This window comes from Tripterygium wilfordii, chromosome 17, assembly GCF_013401445.1.
Source record: "Tripterygium wilfordii isolate XIE 37 chromosome 17, ASM1340144v1, whole genome shotgun sequence".
In the NCBI taxonomy this organism is placed as follows: domain Eukaryota; kingdom Viridiplantae; phylum Streptophyta; class Magnoliopsida; order Celastrales; family Celastraceae; genus Tripterygium; species Tripterygium wilfordii.
Window position 1 is genome coordinate 3135933 of NC_052248.1, and position 21558 is coordinate 3157490.

At 37.3% G+C, this 21558-nt stretch overlaps 7 protein-coding genes and 1 non-coding gene across 12 annotated transcripts; 2 read left to right on the forward strand and 6 right to left on the reverse strand.

The window, feature by feature from the left end:
• Positions 1-460: 460 nt before the first annotated feature.
• On the reverse strand, positions 461-2478 carry LOC119982306 (probable glutathione S-transferase). The gene is made up of 2 exons (XM_038825608.1): positions 2040-2478; positions 461-1025 (listed from the first exon to the last, which is right to left on the reverse strand). Exons 1-2 carry the CDS (start codon positions 2352-2354, stop codon positions 678-680), a joined length of 663 nt encoding a protein of 220 aa, XP_038681536.1. The 5' UTR covers positions 2355-2478; the 3' UTR covers positions 461-677.
• A 1158-nt stretch (positions 2479-3636) lies between these two features.
• LOC119982307 (pectinesterase inhibitor 11) lies at positions 3637-4257 on the reverse strand. Its single transcript, XM_038825609.1, has one exon. It carries the CDS (start codon positions 4255-4257, stop codon positions 3637-3639), a length of 621 nt encoding a protein of 206 aa, XP_038681537.1.
• Positions 4258-5262: 1005 nt separating this feature from the next.
• LOC119982793 (protein GRAVITROPIC IN THE LIGHT 1-like) lies at positions 5263-8188 on the reverse strand. Its single transcript, XM_038826355.1, has 3 exons — positions 8051-8188; positions 7601-7954; positions 5263-6895 (listed from the first exon to the last, which is right to left on the reverse strand). The coding sequence occupies exon 3, from the start codon at positions 6831-6833 to the stop codon at positions 5568-5570; it is 1266 nt and encodes a 421-aa protein (XP_038682283.1). The 5' UTR covers positions 6834-6895; positions 7601-7954; positions 8051-8188; the 3' UTR covers positions 5263-5567.
• A 1029-nt stretch (positions 8189-9217) lies between these two features.
• On the forward strand, positions 9218-11362 carry LOC119983080 (ycf20-like protein). The gene is made up of 2 exons (XM_038826738.1): positions 9218-9417; positions 10888-11362. The coding sequence occupies exons 1-2, from the start codon at positions 9224-9226 to the stop codon at positions 11360-11362; spliced, it is 669 nt and encodes a 222-aa protein (XP_038682666.1). The 5' UTR covers positions 9218-9223.
• A 271-nt stretch (positions 11363-11633) lies between these two features.
• LOC119981815 (agamous-like MADS-box protein AGL61) lies at positions 11634-12227 on the reverse strand. The gene has a single exon (XM_038824959.1). It carries the CDS (start codon positions 12225-12227, stop codon positions 11634-11636), a length of 594 nt encoding a protein of 197 aa, XP_038680887.1.
• Positions 12228-13200: 973 nt separating this feature from the next.
• LOC119982048 (UPF0548 protein At2g17695) lies at positions 13201-16409 on the reverse strand. 3 transcript variants are annotated; one of them, XM_038825219.1, is made up of 5 exons: positions 16220-16409; positions 14972-15046; positions 14715-14891; positions 14429-14627; positions 13201-13503 (listed from the first exon to the last, which is right to left on the reverse strand). In XM_038825219.1, exons 2-5 carry the CDS (start codon positions 15028-15030, stop codon positions 13321-13323), a joined length of 618 nt encoding a protein of 205 aa, XP_038681147.1. In that variant the 5' UTR covers positions 15031-15046; positions 16220-16409; the 3' UTR covers positions 13201-13320. The 3 variants fall into 3 exon arrangements, with proteins under 3 accessions (XP_038681147.1, XP_038681145.1, XP_038681146.1); XM_038825217.1 differs by having other exon boundaries at positions 14972-15058; positions 16220-16406; XM_038825218.1 differs by lacking the exon at positions 16220-16409 and adding an exon at positions 15304-16164 and having other exon boundaries at positions 14972-15058.
• On the reverse strand, positions 16262-16364 carry LOC119983209. The gene has a single exon (XR_005464565.1). It is a non-coding gene; the product is annotated as a U6 spliceosomal RNA (small nuclear RNA).
• Positions 16410-17148: 739 nt separating the features above from the next.
• Positions 17149-21274, forward strand: LOC119982046 (arginase 1, mitochondrial). 3 transcript variants are annotated; one of them, XM_038825214.1, is made up of 8 exons: positions 17181-17237; positions 17406-17487; positions 17765-17907; positions 18070-18229; positions 18805-18938; positions 20011-20220; positions 20492-20602; positions 20839-21274. In XM_038825214.1, the coding sequence occupies exons 3-8, from the start codon at positions 17767-17769 to the stop codon at positions 21097-21099; spliced, it is 1017 nt and encodes a 338-aa protein (XP_038681142.1). In that variant the 5' UTR covers positions 17181-17237; positions 17406-17487; positions 17765-17766; the 3' UTR covers positions 21100-21274. The 3 variants fall into 3 exon arrangements, with proteins under 3 accessions (XP_038681144.1, XP_038681142.1, XP_038681143.1); XM_038825216.1 differs by lacking the exon at positions 17406-17487 and having other exon boundaries at positions 17149-17237; XM_038825215.1 differs by lacking the exon at positions 17181-17237 and having other exon boundaries at positions 17301-17487.
• The last annotated feature ends 284 nt before the right edge of the window (positions 21275-21558 follow it).

Sequence of the window (21558 nt, forward strand, 5' to 3'; positions counted from 1 at the left end):
TTGACGGTGTCGTTTTGTATGAGATCGTCGTATTTTTTCAATTAAAAAGAATCCACGCGAAGACAAAATTTATCATTCTTTATATGTCATTACGTTCGTCAGGTGGTCTAATGTCCACAACCAACCCAAAAATTAATAATATACGTTAAGGACTTCATCTGTTAATTAGTTTATTCCAAATGAGTGATACAAATATTAATCAATTGTTTAGAAAAAATTATTATTATATTCGATCAATGAATGCCATTTAGCTAATAATGAAAACTTCTCCCTAACGACTTGCGTGTCGTTGTTGAGGAAGATTATAACATATATGCTAATATTTAAAACCGTCATGCTGCAAGTGAACTGATGATTAAAGTATTAAACAACGATCACATTGCATGTAAGGAATCACCCACCCATTAGATCATGGGTTCGAATCCTACACCTCACCAAACCCTTGTTTCAAAAACAAAAAAAACGTCACGCTACTTTCTAGATTGTTTATTTATTAATGTTATTTGAATTCAAAACATCTCCTACGTGTTCTAGAGACACATCCAAGTGTCTGTTCATTTTGTAATATACGATAAGGAAGACAGGAGAAAAATTAAGACAGAACTCCGAAAACACCTGACCTGACTATACATATCCATATATATTGATTTCTGCAAATGGTATATTGAGCACCCTCCCTACTCCTCAATGCCAAACTTCTTCCTCAACAGAACAACCAAGTCATAGACAACCTTCTCGTCGCAAAGGGACTTAGAAACAGTCTCCTTCTCCATGCACCTCTTGGCCCATGAAACAAGCTTCGGCAGCCTACTTTCTATGCTGAAATTGCCACAGCTCTCGTAGGAGTAAAACCAGCTATAGTAAGTGACCAGAGCAACATCAACAAACCCAAATTTGTCGCCTCCAAAGAATGGCTTGTCACCAAGCTCATCCTCTAAGACCTTCAGAACTCCTATGAACTCCTCCTTGGCTGCCTCCAGCTCTGCTCCTTTCGTGGTCCATATCTTCCTCGAAGGATCATATATCTGCATCTCATAAACCAATTATAGATTAATATCTTCCAATACATTTTTAGACGTCTAGTTATTAAAAGAAATTTTTTTAAAAAAAACGTAAACAAGAAAGAATGTATGCAGATCTTACTCCACATATAATATGTGAAGAGGCTGATATAAGGAATTCAACCTGTGGACCTCTAGATTATGAAATCATTGATCACTTATCGATATCAAGAATTAGCACGTATCTGGAACTAAACATCTACACATACTCCATCAAACTAAAGGAAAAAGGGGGTTATCCTACAAAAAGCCCCATCACCTCAAAACTACAGGGTCGGTTAGCAAAATCGATCAAATCAGGGGGTCTCGCTGCTTATTACCCTAAACCAAATACCACTAGCTCTAGAATTTTCTGTGACTAGAGGTTTCACCTGCACAAAAACATATCAAAACCACCCAATCCTCACTATACACCACATGCTTGAAAGTTAAAACCTATGTTCTCTTCCTAAAATCTTGAGTAGCACAATGAATTCCAAATCCAAACATGAACATAAAATTGAAGCCAAAGCCAGAACCATTAAGTCAAAAAAATAATTACAAGTTTTGCCATTGATGTTCGAAGTTGACTGTGGAATATCCTTACAAAAATGGGAGGTAACAAGTTCAACTCCCAGCTTTCAACATTATTTACTTGCATGGGTCAAAGGCCCATGGGAGGTTCTCCCTACACGCTCTAAATTGTTGTCAGCGTGGAGCGGACAGAGTTGGCAGTTTAGATGTTGGGCTGAAAAATTCTCAGTCCCCAAAAAAAGGAAAGGTATGATAAAAATGGTGACAGCAAAGCATGGCGGAATAGCAAGGTAGCAGTAGTATGCCGTAAAAGAAACCAAACATGAACAGCAAAAATTACAGATTAACAATGTGCAGAACGCAGAACCAGCCATAGATATATATATATAAAATAAAATAAAATAAAAAAGCCTGAGCTTTGTAGCGAAGTGAACAATCTACTAAAGGAAACAGAAACGAAATGACCTTTTTGTCGACGTAATCAGCCCAAAACCTAGCTTGAGCCCTCTCATAAGGATCGGAGGGAAGCAGAGGAGATTTGTCCTTCCAGACCTCATCGATGTATTGAACAATGATAAGAGACTCAGAGATGGGCTTGCCGTTGTGGATGAGAACAGGGATCTTCTTGTGAACCGGATTCATCTGAAGAAGAAGAGAGCCCTTGTTTCTCAGGTCCTGCTCCTTGTACTCGTACTTTACACCTTTCTCCGCCAACGCTATCCTGGCCCTCATCCCGAACATGCTGACAATTGTGTCCAGAAGAATCACCTCGCCAGGCATTGTTTCAGTACTGTAGCAGTGGTGGTTTCCCTCTGTGGTGTGTGGTGTTAAAGAAGATTTTAGTTTAGTGAAGTTGAGCTTCTACTGATCAGTTTATTTGCATTCGAAGGAGATATCCAGACCCACAAATTGTTGTGTGGCCTGGCCATGTTCATGGCGGTGGAGACCTAATTTGAGGTCCGTTTAACAAACACGCTCAAATTATTTTGTAGATGACATCCGTTACCGTTAGCCTATACAAAATTAGTAAAACGCCAAGCTTGGCCCAAACAAAAGCCTAATCATTAGCCCAAGCCCGGCCAGTAGACAAAAATATTGGGCCATTTGTCCATCGTCAGGTCCACTAACTTAATACCAAGAAAAAAAAGACAATATTTAATACATCAAATGACAAATATCATCAAATAAAACATATGTTTATTGCCATCACATCTCAATTACATATATTTTGTAATAACTTTTCGTTGTACAAATTTTTTTTTGTTTGATACCCGATAATGACATCATACAAATTTAAAGATCTTTCATACAACAAATTTTTTTTTGGACCTAAGTACCATTGGCATTTCCAGAATAACAAAATCGTTTGACATTTTTAGAATAATAAAGTCACGCAAATATGATGTATTCACGGTGAACTAATAAATCGAAAGGAGGCAAAATTTATTGATGTGAGTAAACTACTGTGTGCATCAATTTCGAGTTTCAATCCTTACTAGAACATACTCCAGTTTTTAGTTTACAAATCATAAATAGCAGCAAGTGTTGCATAAATTATACTATCATAAATTTATTCTAAAATCAATTAAGAGATTCTCTGTAGATCATGCCAGATCTCCTGATCAGGAGCTTGAAATCATATGCTTTAGCAAAAAAGCCGCCTTCAATTGAGATCTCTTAATAACTTTAAGCAAGCCAAAGTCTAAGAAGTTTTTTTCTAGTAAAAGGTAATTTTCATTGAAAAAAAGTGTTACACACCCCGGATGAATTACCTCTCCTCTAGAGAGTGAATTTCTACTGAGTATTCAGGTAACCAAACTCTTAAACCATAGAACCAAACTCTTAAACCATAGAAATTTCTTGATAATCGAGTGAGGGTGTGAGCTACCGAGAGTCTTCTCTCGTTGTACATGCTAAAGTTGTATGGTATTAATTAATTCTTAATACATTAATTATAAAAAAGTTTAAGAACAAAACTGCCAATATTCACATATTCATATATGCTTTCATTGCACATATTACATAAACAAGTTTCTGAATAACAAACAAACCAATAATCAATTTATGGCTTATTTGCATTGCGAGCTAAGTATCTTTGAGCATATCTATTAAACAAGGCAAGTGCATTGCTTGTGAGTTGCACCACATTCAATGTCTTACCCCTAATTGTGGCCTTCAATTTGCTCATTCTACGACCTGGGAAATAATCCACACAGGTACTTGCATCAGTCATGGCAGCACTAGTCCATGTTTCAACATTGCTTATATGCCAATAAACATTGTCAGCAATCTCAGTTTGTCGTCCCAATCGACGGAGCTCTGTGATTGATTGAGTAAGTTGAGCCACAACATCAGTGATTTGGTCCAAGCAGTCTTTCACAACCCTGTAGTCATTAGCCTTGGTTGCTTTGAGTTCTCTTGATACCTTCATCAGGTATGATTTTGTGTAAATTGCCTTGTAGAGGCTCACTGATAAGGCAGCTTGGGCTAACTGTTGTGGGTTTTGGATTTTGGAGTCTGTTGAGCCTGAGAGAGACTGGATGCAAAGGGTTGGGTACCGGGTGGTCCTGCACCAGGCCTGGATATAGCCCGCGGACTGAGAGGTTTGAGCCAATGCTGGCTGCACCATGCCTGTGATGCAGAAGATGGAGAGGAGTAGGAAGGATAAGCTGAGTTGGGTCATTTTTTTGTTGATTGAAAGAGTCTGAAGAAAGAGGACTGGTTTTGATGGAGGTTGTTTCATGGAGTAATTAATTAGGTGTTTATATGGAGATGTTGTATGTATCACATGCCTAGCTGGAGTAACATGTTTTGACCATACAACACTCTCAGAGTTTCTCGGATAGGATCATGTGGAGAATCTTTGGTCAACTTTTCTGGTTTCTCAAGTATCAATTTTGATGGGTCAAGTTGGTGAGTGCTTTTTTTAATAACCAAGGAACCACTAGGTCCAATTCACCCTTGGCAGCTAAGTGGGCGCAAACCTCGGCATTATATTGGCGATATGCTGTTTATCAAGCGACAGGTAAGATCTAGAAGTGGGACAAGCCCACGGAATGAGGATTGCACAAAGAAACATCCCAAGTTATTGGTTCGAACTCCCGACTTCAAACGGCATACACCCTAAGTCCAAAGAGATAACCAACTAAGCTATCTATCGTCAAATGGTTATCAAGTTGGTGAGTTGTGTAAGCTTTTAACCTTGGAGAATGGCACTAATCAGCTTCAGAAAAGGGCTTGCCGATGCCGACGGTGCCGGTACTTGTCTGGCGTGCATCCATCATTCTAGTTAATTGATTGCTAATCTTTACATTATTATTGTTAAGAGATTCTTTAGAAGTGTGTTGATTAAGGACGTTGTAGTATTTTTCAGAATTGTACAGCAAGTTAGGACACCCCATCAAGCCATGTGAGACTAAAGATCGGGTGTTGTTAATAAGAAAAAACACAATCAAAGTCCACTTTCTTCTGCACAATCAAAGTTAGATTATGTATATCTACATTCATCCACCGACCAAATTGAAGACATGGAAGCCTGGAACAAGCATATTACAGCTGATGATTGATTTAAATACACACTGGTGGATATGCATAATGATGCATTATGATTTTAGACAATCACCCCAAAAACCCGATTACCAAACTTTCAGGAGTTCAGAATCAAACCACTATATCAGAAAACAAAATAACCAACAAATTTCATCATGCTCCATGGCTAAACAACATATATACTAGAAAAAAGGCAGTTTCCCTGTTACAGACTTACAGGCAGACTCAAGAAAGAAAAAAGTGGGATTGGGAGGTTCTGAAAGTGTTGAAGAGTCGGTAACCTTATAAAAAGCTCCACATCCCATACAACAACTATTACAATTACACAAGGGAAAAAAGGGGAAAAAAATATAAAGCAGTAGCATGTTCAAATTTCCAAGGAAAAGCAACAATACTATATCTAAGTTACAAACACACAAGCATTAGACTGTAGTACTACAGACTTCAGTCGGTAACCTTCACACCAGAGAGATAAACTCTGCTCTGAATCACAGTTCCCCCAATCCAAAAACCAGGCATAACCATAAGCTCCACCTTAGGTTTCTCTTCATTCTCATCCACTATCAAATTCTTCAAAACACTTTCCATATAAACCTCTGAGAACTCGCTACCTGTCTTAACCTGAAAGATTTTAACAGCCGGCTCAAATGAATAAGCTAGCCGGTGCAAAAGCCATATGGATTTAGCCAGTTTCAGAAATGCCTGATAGAAAGGAGTCCTTGGATGCCCACCACCTATTACATAATTGCGTTGATCTAAATTTCCAAAGAATGAAGCCTCCATCTTTGGGTGGACCACAACTACGTACTTGCTCCTGCAGAATTTCCCGAAGATAGAATCCGGGTTTTGACCAAGAATGTCCAGTGGATCCATTTCTCTTAAAGCAAGAAATTGGTTGAGGAAACTCTCTTTACTGGCAGTAAGATTATCTGATTTGATGGAGAAGCTTTCGTGCTGGAATCCATCAAACATCCTTTGGCATATATGAGACTCAAATGCATATTTCTTGTGAGCTCTCTTTGCATATACAACATTTGGTTCAATTGAATTAGCAGCAGAATCAAGGTCCCACCCAGCAGCTTTCATCATGTTAATCAACGGCTTAGAAAAATCATGAATTGCTTTAAAGGCGGCTTCCACAGTTGATGTGAAGAGATCCGGGGTTAGATCAACATGAAAAAGTCCACTTTCATCTCCAGAACCGTCAGATTCTCTGGTTGACAAACCCCTAAGCTTGAGGTTTTTTTCCAGTTTAGCTCGCTTTTGGTCTGCCTCTTCAATCTGCCGCTGTAACTGATGAATCTCCGAATCCTTATTCTGAAGTTCAGATTGGAATTTCTTTACCATAACCTCATATGTTTTTAGCAGGCTCTGTTGTTCCTGAATCTCTGCAGCCAAACGAGAGTCTTGATGAGAAACACATACTGGTTTTGGGTTATTTTCCCTGTAAAAATGTTTAAGCTCAGATAGGTTCTTCAGCTCAGAAACCACTAATTTATCGGCATCTTGAATTTTTTCAGGGTCATAGGGAGTATGGGCAGCCTGGAGTTGGATGTAAGCTGACTTCAGAGAGGAGATGTCATTGAAAATTTTGGATACCATGGCTTCAAAAGCTTCTGTGGTCTGCTTGGCCTCTTCCATGGGTTGCGGATGGACCTTCTGGCTGTTGCTGTCACGAAGTTGGGTTTCTTTCGTCCCAGTGGGTAGCATAGTTGCTGCCAACAAAGGGGCAGTTGAGCACGATTCTAGGAAAACTACCAATAAAGCACAACCTGCAACCTCCAAAATAAGTATTAATGGCTTCCACCAGGAATGATTGGTCAGTAACAGTAGACTCATTTACGTCACATCCATGCATAACGCAATACAACAGGAATTGCTTCTTCTTTTTTAAACGGAATAAAACAGGAATTACATATGAAATTTAAACAAAATTCTCTCACTTGTTCAAGTTCCTCAGTTGGATAGATATCTTATGTATGTAAGAGTATAAAAGGCATGCACATGTAAAATTCATGCATCAGCAGGAACTGGAATCCAGTTGATGAAGCAAAAGCATGTTGATTTTCAGCCAGAGTGTTGGGTTCTGAGTTCTGACCCCATTTTGCAGATAATGGCATAATGCACCACATTACTTGGAATGTTTTACCAATTGTATGTAATGTAACCATATTGCCATTACATACAGAAACTATGAAGCAAATATATCATAGCATAGGACCTAACAAGTAACTCCATAGCAACAGCAACTCTTTCTTCCACAACACATGAATGTGGAAACAAGCCCAAAGGTGGCCTAATGGATGTATGCAATAATCTACCAGTTCCAGTAGCACTCCAATGAGAACTAAATGAACAATAAAAATAACCATATAAAACCAAAAAAATGGCCATATGATGAATCTCCATCACCAACACTCCAATGAAAAACAGGTATGTAATATATAAAAGACTAACGGATTGAATGAGCGGTCTACCTATGGAGATCCCAAACCAGCTTCCAAATGTACCCAACAAACATAATCTGCTTCACCTAAGAAATTATTCAAAAAATAAAAAAAAAATCAATTAAATGCCCGTAACATAATAAAATGCAATTCAACTTGAACAACAGATTCAGTCGCCAAGAAAGGAAATATCCACATTTATATTGTTATCAGCTCCACTGCGTGTGAAGAAAAGCCAAGCAAGACATGTTGGGTTCCAGATTGTTCAAAATCAGAAAGCACTAAAGAGCCAAAACCACAATCGATCCAGTACAGAGAGATCAATTAAACAATAGGGTTGTTCAGTTTTGCCTCCACACCACCTTGAAGCTGCCGTTTTAAACCCTAGCAAAGAAGACCGTAGAAAACTAGTGAATAAGCAAGAGAGACAAGCGCAACTACGAATTACGAGGCACATGAAAGCGTATCATTACGGCTTACCTTACCGGGGATGCCGGCGGAGGGTCAGCAGAGAAGGTAAACACTGAATACGAATCAGACATGTTTGGTAAAGTATAGCGTCAACCCGACAAAAGTAATCCTTTTCGAGAAACAGGGATCCAGTAACAGCTGTTTTACAATTTTTATCTACACATATAAAAATTAAAATGGCTTTTTTTTAACTGAGGAAGGGATTCGAATCTTAATTATAAGGATGATATTTAGATTTTTATCACTTTAATTAATGGTTCGGAAGTAAAACTAAAAGGGCGTTGAGATTTGTGAAGAGGGGGTAAAATATTTCATCTATTCCATAAAATAAAATAAAATAAAAATGTCGGCAATTTAGATTTTTTTTAATGAAAATAATGCTTGCCTTTCACTCCATCTAAACGTTATTGTTTCATAGAGTTGATGCAATTACCATGCCAAAAATTCTAAATGAGTCATAAACTTATTTTGAAGAATTTTATGACATAATTGATATTTAGCCTATCATGGTATTTCCATACCATTTACAATAATTGTTTATGATCACTACTTTGATATTTTTTTTGTGACGAATCATAAGTTTTCAATCCATGTAACGAAAAATATTAATGCGATAGTGTGTACGAACAAGATATCCAATAAGAACAAGAAGAGAAAAAAAAAATTGAATAGATCAAACATTTGACAATCTCAGATATGTTGATATAAATGGTAATTCTATTAACAATTTAATCGGACAAAAAAAAATTATGTAAACGATTACTCAAAATGAATTAATGAAAGTATATTTTAAATTTAACATTTTAATGAATATTTAATCTTTCTAGAATTTTAATTGATTTGTGACTGGATTTTCTTAGGTCCACCCCATTTAGTTATATCATTATGTTCATCTCCATTAAATACCGTCGGATCTAAAAAAATATATTTTAAATATTCACATATGAAAAGACTATTATGACCTTCATAGATTTATTTAGAGGGATAGATGGTCCACTATTCTCATGAAGATGGATCTCAATAATTTATATGATGAATATTATTTATACTTCATTTTTTATTATTTATTAAATACACTCCATTCTAATATATTTTTAAAGGGTTAATAATGAGATATAGTTAATAAAAAATAAGGTGTAAATAATTTTCAATCAATTTCCATTTGTGACCCACCAATGAGCTATGTGTCTTATGGAGGTTCGCTTGGGCCCTGGTGTGGCAACGGCCACTACAGTGAAAACGTACGTTAGGCCGTCGCTACTGCGGCCAGTTTGTGTCCGTTCAGCTAACGGAAGTGATCATGCCGTTGGTCGGAACTTCTACTCTGGTTGCTGCTTTGTTCGTGTAAACCAGCTGCACTTGGTCCACAATTTCAGGTAAAGTTCCAATCTTTACTAAACCCTAGTTTCTATGCGGATTTTTATTTGGTTGTGGTTGATATGCTGTGGGAGGATGAGGAATGGTAGGCACACCGATAGGTAGGCGCTTATGTATTGGGAATTGCTATGTTAATTCTATTTGGTGCACAGGAATGGCTATGAAAATTTTATTTCTGGCAAAATATTCATGTCGGGAATTCTGTCCAAGCCTAAATGGTAATGGTGATTAAGACATGCCTTACAATATTAACAGCTTCATTTGGGTCTATATCTCTCTAAATACGTTTTTAATGACTAGCATCCAGAGATAAATGTCAGAAACTTCCAGTTTCAGGTCATTCTTAGTTAATGGTGAAGTGAATTATACTTCATAAAAAATTATGCATTTGTTTGACTACTAATGATGAATATCCTGCTGCTCTAAATGCTTAAGTTTATAGAGCATGCTGTATTCAATCAATTTATTCCAACAACTGGTCCTCACCAACATGTTCATGATTGTGTTCTTGCTAGAAATTATTTACAAGATAACAACTTCCCATCGCTTGCCTGACATGACTTCTACCTCGCTTATCGAAATGGTCAATGATCACATGAGTTCTTGGTGGTGCTCATTTTCTTTAGTTTCTCCTTTCCTCTACATTCTACAATTACGATTACAGGATAGAAAGGGGACGCTAGGTTAGTCTGCTCTGTAAAACCACTTGTAGGGTGAGTTATTTGTATGATGATTTGGAATACTTCTCTTTATGCTAATGGCGCTTAAAATGCAAAGAATATAAATTAGGGCTAAAGACAAAAGTAATCCTTTTGGTTATTGTAATTTTTCTTTTGTCCCTGTGATTTCTATTTTTGCAAAAATGGAGGCTTTACCGCTTTAACTATGTTAACAATGTCACACATATTTGTCCTGTGGATGTTCTTTTTCATTTAAATGTGCCCTGTCAGATGCTTAATGGTGGATAACTTTTATCACTCCACTGCAAGCTGGAGCTTCCCAGTGCTGTAAATTTAAATTTCATCTCACCTCTCTTTGTTGGAATGTTAAGATAATTTTCCTTTCCGGATTTTGCTGCTGGAGGCTTCCAAAGTTGCTATAGCCCCAAATTAACCATAGTGTGTTCTATATAGTGAGAAGGGCTACGAGGAGAGTTGAATCTCCCAATTAATGGAAACAATCAAGGAATAGCTGTTAGTATGATTTGGCAGTTGGCATCATACATGTTCGCCACTTTTTCAAATTAGTTTCCAACTTCTATAGTCCCGCCAAGCTTTTATGTGCATGCAGGTGATCATGTCATGGGGCAGAAGTAATTGAAAAGATGTCTATAAGAAGGAAAAGGGAGCAAATTAGAGCTCTAGAATATGTAGATTTTCATGTTGTAATTATGGATAGCCGCTCTTATTGAAGTTATGCCATTAGCTGTGCGTAATAGTGTTTTTTTTTCCCCTGTATGAATGTCCCAGGAGGGTAGCCTGGTCAATAAGGAGCAACATAGATGGCAGTGAATTGGATCCTTCATCTGCAAATAGCGCCAACAGCAGCACCAGATTGATCAGGGCAATTCAGTCTGTTCAGGCTAAGCTGGATGCTAACCTTCAAGAGCTAAGGAAAAATCTTCCTCTGAAACTACTCTTCTTCTTGGTAGGTTTCTACTGTGCCACCGCGTTTGCCACTGTTATTGGGCAGACAGGCGATTGGGACATTTTATCTGCTGCCTTGGCTGTGGTTGTTGTAGAGGGGATTGGGGCTCTGATGTATAGGGGATCTCTTCGATTACTCAACAAGATTAGGAGCCTAATCACTCTGTTTAATTACTGGAAGGCTGGGCTTTCCTTGGGTCTTTTCTTGGATTCATTCAAGTATGAAGTGGATAACAATATTATGGACTTAAGTAATCTCTTCAATTTTGAAATTGATACATTCCCCACATTCTTGTAACTGGCCCTTTGAAATTCCTGTTACTTGTTGCCTTTTTATACCAGTGCATTATGCAACATAGACTACATGCAGGTCAGGAATTCACTGCAACCACGGAAGCAACACATGCAAATTTCGGCGTTATTGCCTTACATGGGTCATGGGAGGTTCTTCCCACACAGACTAATATTTCGATTGAACTTTGCAGTACACTAAAATCAGACCGACATATATAGGTCCTTATTCTTATATTACTGAAATTATCACAATTAACAGGTGAAAAAACATAAATTTATAGAGATTGATTAGAATCTAGATTAAGGTATTGGCTTCCAACGATACCCATGCTTTGATTGAGCAAGTAATCAGCCCTAAGCCCCACATTCTTCTTCAAGTCTTTCATGGCCTCTATATACTTCTCAAGCTCCTCCATCCCAAGTTTCTCCATATCCACACTATCCCACCAAAACCTTCCATTGTTATTGACCATCTGCATCTCCTTAACCTGTGCCGCTCGCTTCTTCTCCTCCTCCAGCACTTTCTCAGCCAACTTATACTCCTTGTACGAAACTTTCGTTGCTGCTTCTGGTTCGTCGTCTTCATAGTTTTCCTTGATCTCTTCTTCTCCTTCTTCAAGATATTGCGCGAGGACAGTGTCCACATCCGGGTGGCCAAAGCAGTAAGCTTTTTTACCAGTTGGAGAGAATGTGATGATCCCAACTTGTGCACCACATAGTATGCATAGCTCGCTAGCCTTCTTGATGAGACCAGTTCGACGTTTTGAGAATGTCACTTGTCGCCTGTTCGAACCTTGTATGGGGTTGATCTCAATCTTCTGGCGACCCTTTGTTGTTTTCTTCGTTTGGTTCTTCTTTGCGACATCCATTGTTGTTGTTGTTGCCAGAAGAATGAATTTTGTGTAAGAAAAGTGTGCTTTGTCTTGCAATATATATGGGAAAACCATAGAGAATTTTAAATGACAAGATCCAGGGAATCTGTATATTGGAATTGATGATTGCGGCCTTCAAATTAGTTTAAGGAAACTTTTTTTAAAGGTTTCCTTATATATGATTCGTACATTAATTGGAAATATTGGCGAATCTATGATTGATTAAAACTATAAATGGAATTGAGGAAATAAATTGGAAACTATGTTTCTTAATTATATAATTTGAATAAGAGTGTGTATGTTAGGAGTTGTCAAGCAACACTGATCTCGCCTGTGAGGGGGGTGTAGATCAGGCATACTCTGTTTTGGGTTTCATCTGTTTTTGGCAAATATTCTTATTTCCATATCGAGATTACTTGATTTTCTTATTTAATTACTTAATTTAATTTTAATGTGAGCCTGTTAAAATCTGTCAATCGCCAAGCTGCAGCTATCCTTGTCTCTGAATAATGGCAAATCAAAAATATATCCATTGATCATGCATCGACAGTGGGTCCTGGATATGCAGGAAGAACTTACATTTCAAGAGCAAAACATTAACTGGAGAACAAGTTGGGTATGGTCATACAACTTTTGCACTATTAAGAAGCACAATCTTGATTTCAAATATATTTTTAACTACACACAGTGGCTCACTAGCGCCTTGTTAGTGCAAGCGGGAGGTCTTTCAGTCACATGGGTGTTTCTATTATTTCAATTTGCGAGATAAACCCTTGAACAACCTAACGTGCGAAGGTCACTTTGTGTTATCTCTCACACTGGGGGTTGTGAAGTCTTTTATATGACTCGGGATTTACCAATCAATTGTCCAATGCACAACTGGGTGGATTCCACGTTACAAAAAAAACCCAACGCTATGGGCACAAGAAGAAGATAAAGTTAAGGAATTCACAGGATGATCCTCTCAAGGTTGTTAAGGTTGAAATCATTAAAAATAAAGGAAGTTCTGAGAATCAAATTACGAACAAAATACTTAACAACAACTAACATTTTGTGACACTAAATTTTGTTGTCTTACATACAATACAAGTTACAGAGTAGTCACATGCTTTCTAACTGCAGTACTAGATTGATGAGCAAAGTACTTCTGTCTGAGTTGCACATATGGATATCCGATGAAGGAAAGAAAGTGAGCAGGCTTTGAGAAGGAAAGAATTTCATACCACACTTGACTTTTATCGTCAATCTCGATTGTAAAACGTTCTTCCCCAGCCTGGTTTCACAGAAAAACCACTAGGTAACATGAATAATTGTTCATTCAACTACTTAATAACGTTTGCATGACAGCAAAATGAGAGTTTGGACACTTTACATCAAAGAGCAAATCCAAAGTAGATCAATTCCAAGAGCTATTAACCAAATCCTCACCGGAGATAGCCTGTTTGATTGGTTATAGTTGAAAAAAAGAAAATGTGGAAGTGTGGAGCAGTGTGACAGAATAGTGTTCGATAATGAATAAAATCAATTGCCAGATCCACAAAAAATCTACGATGTTTCCTGCTAAGACTAATCAATTAGAGACACCAAAGAATTGATAGAGAGACTTCAATTCAGTTAAAATAATAATCTAGATGACAACAACCATCAGGAGGCCAGATTACTCATAATTGTTAATCATCAAGCCATGTTCAAGCAAATCAAATCACATGTTCATCGTGTTTGGACGAATCAATTATAGGCCAAAGGGAGAAATATTTTAGGGGGAAAGAACTGATTGAGTGGGTAGAATTTAGTAAAAAGAACTCGAAGAAATCGTCCCCATGTTGATCGTGCTCAAATGAATCAATGAGAGAGGTCAAAACGATCACAAGGAATGCTGACTCTTGGTGTTACATAAGCATATGACATACTCACCATTAAGCAAGAAAACCCCGAAACTCTTTTGAATCAAAATGAATAAGCAGCACAAAAAATGATATAGGAAACTGGGCAAAACAACTATAGTGAACTTCAAATACGAATGCTCATCGCAGATTCCCCATCATAGAGAAAACAAATAAAAGGAAACTGACTTCACATATAAACCACCTTCCAATATCAACAATGATCTACCCCACCAGATACAGGAAAAAGTTATCCAAACACATCCAATTCAAAAACTTGCAAAGGGATCAGTAGAAATCGAAGGAAATACCAACCAGTAGGTGGCCATGGAGGGTGCCGCTTCCAAACCCGAATGACGCGAAACCTTTTTTAGCATTTCTGCTATCATTCACATAGACAACCTGAAGAGGCATCAAGACCCATGGCAGAAACTCCTTCACACAAACACAAAACTTCTCTCCACCTCGAATAGGAGTCTTGGGATGAACAAATGCCCAATTCAATCCAAAATGCCTAAAGCACCAAGTATAAACAAAACTATTGACTTTCCAAATCAGATAAGGGTTTCATACTATCTGTTAAAAAAGGAATCAGACTGACCTCCACATTTGAAGAGCCGCCTTGCCTTTCTCGAAAGTTTCATGACCTGAACCAACCAAAACTCGAGAATGATTGATTAGGAATCCCTCTTTTGAGAACTCCTGGTCTTCTTTTAGGCTAGACACTGATTTAGCACTAGCTCCTCTATGCACAGGGCCATAGTTGAAGGACCCAGACCTGGTAACAGCAATATGTGCAACCATAAGTAAAAAGCATATAGCATATAAAGGAATGGTTGAAGGGAGAGATCATGGTACTTTTCAATGCAAGCCTTCTGTTCTTGAGGAGATGGCCGAAACCAGCACAAGAAAACCATCTCTGTCAACAATTACCTGTGAATTCCACTGTACTCAGAAGTCAGAATCAGTGTTGATACCCAATTTAAATAAATTTCAACAATATCAACAAATCTTCACACTATTGAATGACAGTACTGAAACCCAGATAAAATTTTCAACAGCACATTCCACCCAATCTAGATATTCAACTATACACATAAAAAGATTGAACCCATCCTGGACAAGTTTTCAAATACCCATACGTATATTGAATTCTACGCATGGCTTAGACTCTTCTATCAAAACTTAACCTGAAAATTTTATTTCACATTCTTCCCCGAAACCTTCCAATATCACTCTGTTCTGGATGGAGCTCCTAAGTCCTAAGCCATGAATTCTTCACCTCAAAAACAGTCACACTGATTCTTGGAAAGATCAGGTTGACATCAAAAAAGCGAGCGCACAGAGAAAATACATAGGCAATTGCAGCCAATTTATTAGAGAATTAGTATTTCGCGATAACTTCAATCTGGGTATTTGACTCCAAAAAAGAGCTTTAGATCGCTGAATTTTGCACACAGAGAAATTACATAGGCGGCGCTACAATTTGGTTATTTACTTCCAGTTTCCATTGCCAAAAAATGCAACCAAGGGATAAGCTTTTCATACCGCAAAAGGTCAATCGGTTAAGCAATCTTAAGCTTTTAAACAACCAACTAAAAACAGTAAATAGATCCAGCTGAGTAACTAAAAAGGGATAAATATCAAGTACTCCACTTCCATGGACTTCAACTGAGGTCTTAAGTAAACAGAAGTAAACAAAGTGTGCCTCCTTATGAACAATTGGAAAAACAATCGGGACAAGATGTAAACTTTTAACTACCCAAAAGTTGAACAAGAAATTCCAGAGTTACAGAGATGGGGGACAGACAATACAGCATCATAAAAATCTGCTTACAGAAATAATCTTAAAATCACATAAAAAAAAAGGAAACCAGAAAAGCAATGCCCATCAACCCTTAAAGGAATTTAGCCATAAAATTCCGAAAAAGATGCAGAGTATCCACAAAAATAGAAAGCTGATAATCCATCAACCAGATAAGGAGTTCAATTTAACCCCAACTATTGCAAAATACATGAGCCCTTAAACCCATGAGACCAAAAACACCTCAGTCATCAGATGTAAAATATATCATATTCAGCAATGAAAAAATCGAAAAATCATACCAGAGGAAGATTCAGATCGGTTGATCAAAAAAATAGTCACAAAAAAATTTGGACCATTTCTCGATTTGTGCGTGTCATCCTTGCGCAGGGGCCATGCTAATCTTCTCTGTATCGTTCCAATTTTATCGGATGTCCCCGAAGGGACAGTAGCCTCCTCCTTTGCTGCGGTATATGAACAGCCTAGTTAAAGACTAACTGAACGATGTGGGATATAGTTCTGCCACAACTATGGCCAAATGGGCCTGGTTCCGTCTCGTTAGTGCTTTATGCCATTTTATGGGCCTGGCCCGTTAGTAAAGCCTGTTCGTAGCGTGCTGCGCCTAGCCGCGTATCGTAGTCTGCTTTCATACGTCACGAAAGCACATTGAATTGCGTACCTGGATTTGCCTCTCTCCCACTTCGGGATTTGTTAGTTGTAATTGGCATGTGTGACTCACCATATCACCCATTTCAAGGTAGTGCATTTAGACGTGGCAAAAATTTGATTTAGGGAGCAACATCACTTATTTATAAAATATTTATATATCTAGATTTTAATTCAGATTAAATTTTGAACATAATTAATTAATCATCAGACAATAATCTAATCTAAATTAAGGTTTAGACAAATAAATCGTTGTATTGATCTCGGAATCGATTTTATATAAGATAAAATTTTTGTATTTGGACCTAAGTTTCGGAGATATAACTTATGTACAATCTTGATTTATTCCGAGTTAGACAAATTCAGTTATCCTCAACGAACATAATTTTGTCACCCCTAATTGGATTATCGATTGGGCATATGCTTTTAAATGTGCATGGACAAAAGTACCCTTCACTTTGGATAATTATGTTGTAAGATAAGATAAGTAATCAATTTTTAATTATTTAACAGAGAATAAGTGCATGGTTCCTTCTTTTTGTATGTAAGGCTATAACCTCCGTCTCTCGATTAATCGAACGAGTCGATACTGTAACTCAATTTTCTTTTCTTTCAACTCTCAGTAATTTGTGTATTCTGCCTCTGTGAATCCAGGTACAGACTTCTGCGACTCTAATCATAATTTTCTTTAATTCGTCTCGTTTTCGAGTTAACCACACTGAACCCAAGAGATTTTTTTGTTGATTTGGATCTATTTGGTTATCAAAGGTTCATTGTAATTGTACGTTTTTGGTTGCAATTACTTCCTCGATGTGGTTGCAGAAACAGATGAGATGAATTTTGCTTAAAGAGGAAAGAAATAATCAATCATCGTTTTTTTGTCCTTTATCGGAAGCAATTTCAGGTTCTCTACTATCTTGATTGTTGGGAGATTTATTAGTAAAGAACATATGCGAATTCCATGCTATTGAGTAATTGCTTGCACGGATTCCTCTGGCTCTGTCACTCTGAGTCTCTGAATGTTTCTCTTGAGAGAAATTTTGGGGTTTAGAGTTCATTGTGTTATCAGTTATTGGGTTGTTTGTTTGCCGTCCTCGTGGATGGAATATGGGTTCATCGAGTTGTTTCTAGTTCAATTGATTTATTGTCCTTATACATTTTGTGACTATTTTTCGTTGCAGACATGTCTGTTATTGGAAAGCGAGGATTTCATCACATGCAGAAGCTAAAGCTTGCAAATGTCCCTGCTGAATTCATAGAGAAGGGGCAAAATCGTGTTATTGATGCTTCTCTTACACTTATTCGTGAGAGGGCAAAGCTCAAGGTATATTTTCCTAGAATTCCGCAATCCATTTTAGTCACAATAGTGTTAAAAGTTTATGTGAGTGGATCTATCTGTATGTTGGTTATTGAATTTTTCTTAAGCATCAGCCAAACAGAAAGGAATGTTATTTGATTTTTTTCCCCTATATTGGTAATGGCATAGGGAGAGCTTGTCCGTGCCTTAGGAGGTGCTTCAGCGTCGACCTCCCTTCTTGGAGTTCCTCTGGGGCATAACTCCTCGTTCCTTCAGGGGCCAGCATTTGCTCCTCCACGTATTAGGGAAGCTATCTGGTGTGGTAGCACAAATTCAACAACTGAAGAAGGTATAAAATTTGAATTCGGAATAAGAATAGAAAATCTTTTCTTTTTTAACTTTATCTGTAGAAGATTTGGATTTAAATATCTCATTTGGCCAAAATTAGACTCCATGTTATAATGAATACTTTTAAAGAATATAGAAATGTATTTGGATTTGGATTCGGATACGTGTTTGTAAAGGAAAATTTTATTTTCCCTTTGATTTACTGAATACCTTTTATGTGAGCATGGCACATGCATCCCTGTGCAATACGGCATTATCTTCTACCAAGTACCTACAACCGGTTATGTTTATAGAAAGATGAGATTTGTGTAGTTAATGTGATTTGTCTCTTCGATAGCATTAGCTAGCAGGAAAGGCTACTGGAATTTGCAAAACCTTAGTTGTTGCAGTTTAATATTCTAAAATTAACTCTGAATCGAGCTCGAAAACTCTCAAAATAGTATGAGGAAAAAAAAGAAAACAAATTAAGTCTCAGTTTCTGTTTAGTAGTTTCAACTATTTGTAGGAAGTTTGTATGCTTGGCTTGTGATCGTAGTTGAGAATATAGCATTATTGCATTGTTTCTGGCTTATGCAGGGAAAGAATTAAATGACCCACGAGTGCTAACAGATGTTGGAGATGTCCCTGTCCAAGAAATTCGAGATTGTGGTGTCGATGATGACAGACTGATGAATGTCATAAGTGAGTCTGTCAAGCTAGTGATGGAACAGGTGAGTTATTATGTTTGTGCTTCAATTATGAATATTAATATTGAAGTCTGATCATATTAGATAACATTTTCATAAAGCTACTAGCAATGGTTTACCAGCCCCTACCCTGTTTCCTATATTGCATATGGTGGATCAAGCTCCCTAAACACAGGGAAAAACTCAGCTGGGTGATTTAGGAACCCCACCGCCCCTACCTCTCTTTTTTCAATTTTAAATAGCAAATTGTCCCTTTTCAATGAGTTTTTGTCTAGGTGAGATGATTGTGTGGAACAGTTAAATTTTGTGCAAAGTTTGCTGAAGAGCATGGCTCATTGTTTATTTTCTCATCTTTGTACCATTAGTTTTTTTTTTTCAGTCAGAGTGATGGTGAACTTCACACCTGGTTTGCATGTGATGAAAATTCTGTCATTTGCTTCATCATCATTATCATCATCCGAGCCTTTGATTTATCTAAGTAGACTTGCCAGTATATTCTAGTTGAGAAAAAAGGGCAAGTTGGCTGACCATAAAGCAGCAAAGTGCCTACTTGCCAATGTGGAACATAGGCTCGATGTAAACAGACGATTTATGAGTCCACCATATTACCGGCACTCTGTTGAACTATCCAGTCTTTGGACCACCAAGAGTACCTCAGAAGTCAGAATGATATGCCTTACTTGCAAAAATATACTGTATTTAGAGTTTCAAGTCTTTCAAATACAATAGAGGTGAAATGTAATTTTATTAGCTGTTACTAAATTGGTATATAACTTAATCCTCCACTAATTGATCTACAAAATTATGGGAACCTCAGTTCAGGGATACTGGTCAGCTTTAAGAGCCGTGACTTCTTTAATTTGCAGTAAGAGGTGAATTTTCACTGTTCATGCATTGGTGGTTTATTAATGCATTCTTGCTTTAACCAATTAAAGTGTTTCCTAGAAAAGTTAGTTGTATTTTTACATGTTTACTCAGAATATGGATAAGATTTTTGAAAAAAATTAATTACAGCTTAGGATATATGCATGTGCATCGCACTGCGAACTTTTTGGTTTCAATACATTTCAACTTGAATGAAATCATGCCTTTTCAGGACCCATTACGGCCACTGGTTTTAGGTGGAGATCACTCAATATCCTTTCCTGTTGTAAGGGCTGTCTCTGAGAAGCTTGGGGGACCTATAGATGTTCTTCATCTAGATGCCCACCCTGATATCTATCATGAATTTGAAGGAAATAAATATTCACATGCATCTTCCTTTGCCCGAATAATGGAGGGCGGTCATGTTCGTCGACTTTTGCAGGTATTTCTAATCTACACGAAAGATTGAACTGTTAGTTTCTTTCTTATGGTGTATTTACATAATTACATTTATACTGTTGGAGCTATTGCATAAAATTTTACTATGTATATGTGAAATTGCCACGATGCCTTGATGTTATTTATTTTCTGTTTCTCCACTTGCCTATTCTGAGATTAACAGTTTTCACATAGACAAGTAATACTATGGCCTGCACAGAGGGGGTACTCTTTCCCTATATTGTGATTTATGACTTTGCTTGCTGACTTTTTAGGTGGGCATCAGATCAATTACAAGAGAAGGCCGTGAACAAGGCAAAAAGTTTGGAGTAGAGCAATTTGAAATGCGAACATTTTCAAGAGATCGTGACCTTTTGGAGAATTTGGTTTGCCTCTCTCTTTCTCGTATTTATTTGTTCGTGTATCATTTTTTCTTCAGATGATGTAGCTTGGCTTTATTAGGTAGTGGAACATTTTATAGGGTATGTCAGAAGCTGTCTATTACTTTGTCTTTTCAAAGATCTTACATGATGCTTGTGGAATGTTATTTATCATTTATCTACTAATATGAATATGAATTTGAAAGGTGGCAAGTCATAATTCTCTTGCATTTCTTTGACAGAAACTTGGGGAAGGCGTAAAGGGAGTTTATATTTCATTAGATGTGGACTGTCTTGATCCTGCATTTGCTCCTGGGGTATCTCACATTGAACCGGGAGGTCTCTCATTCCGCGATGTCCTCAACATCATCCACAACCTCAAGGCTGATGTTGTTGCTGCAGATGTGGTCGAGTTCAACCCACAACGTGACACTGTTGATGGGATGACTGCCATGGTTGCTGCTAAACTGGTAAGAGAACTGACTGCAAAGATATCCAAATGAGGATATTACTTGTGGCCTTTCCACGCTTCCCAAACCTTTTCCTGTTACCAGAAAGTTTTGTCCCTCTGTTAGAGCTCTCAGAGAATAGGGTTCACCCCTCTTGAAAGTTTGATTGGATCATTTTGAAGGAATTATTTATTTGTAGTTGCAATAGTATTGTATTGTTGACTAAAATAACAAGAACATCAATATCTCTTGACATCTTTGCACGAATCGACCTAAAATATCAGGTTGTGCTGTTTCGGACAGTATCAGTCAAAATTGATTGAACCGACCGGTTTTACACATTTTTTAAAAAACAAACTAATTTGTTTACTTTAGAGATAAATAAAAAATAAATTTTTGATTAATACCCAAAGTCTCTTCTAAAGTTGATTTTTTAATAATGGGTTTTATGGTAACATAATGCTTGATTTATAAGAATCATGTGTGTAATTTTTTTTTTAATATTTCGATATA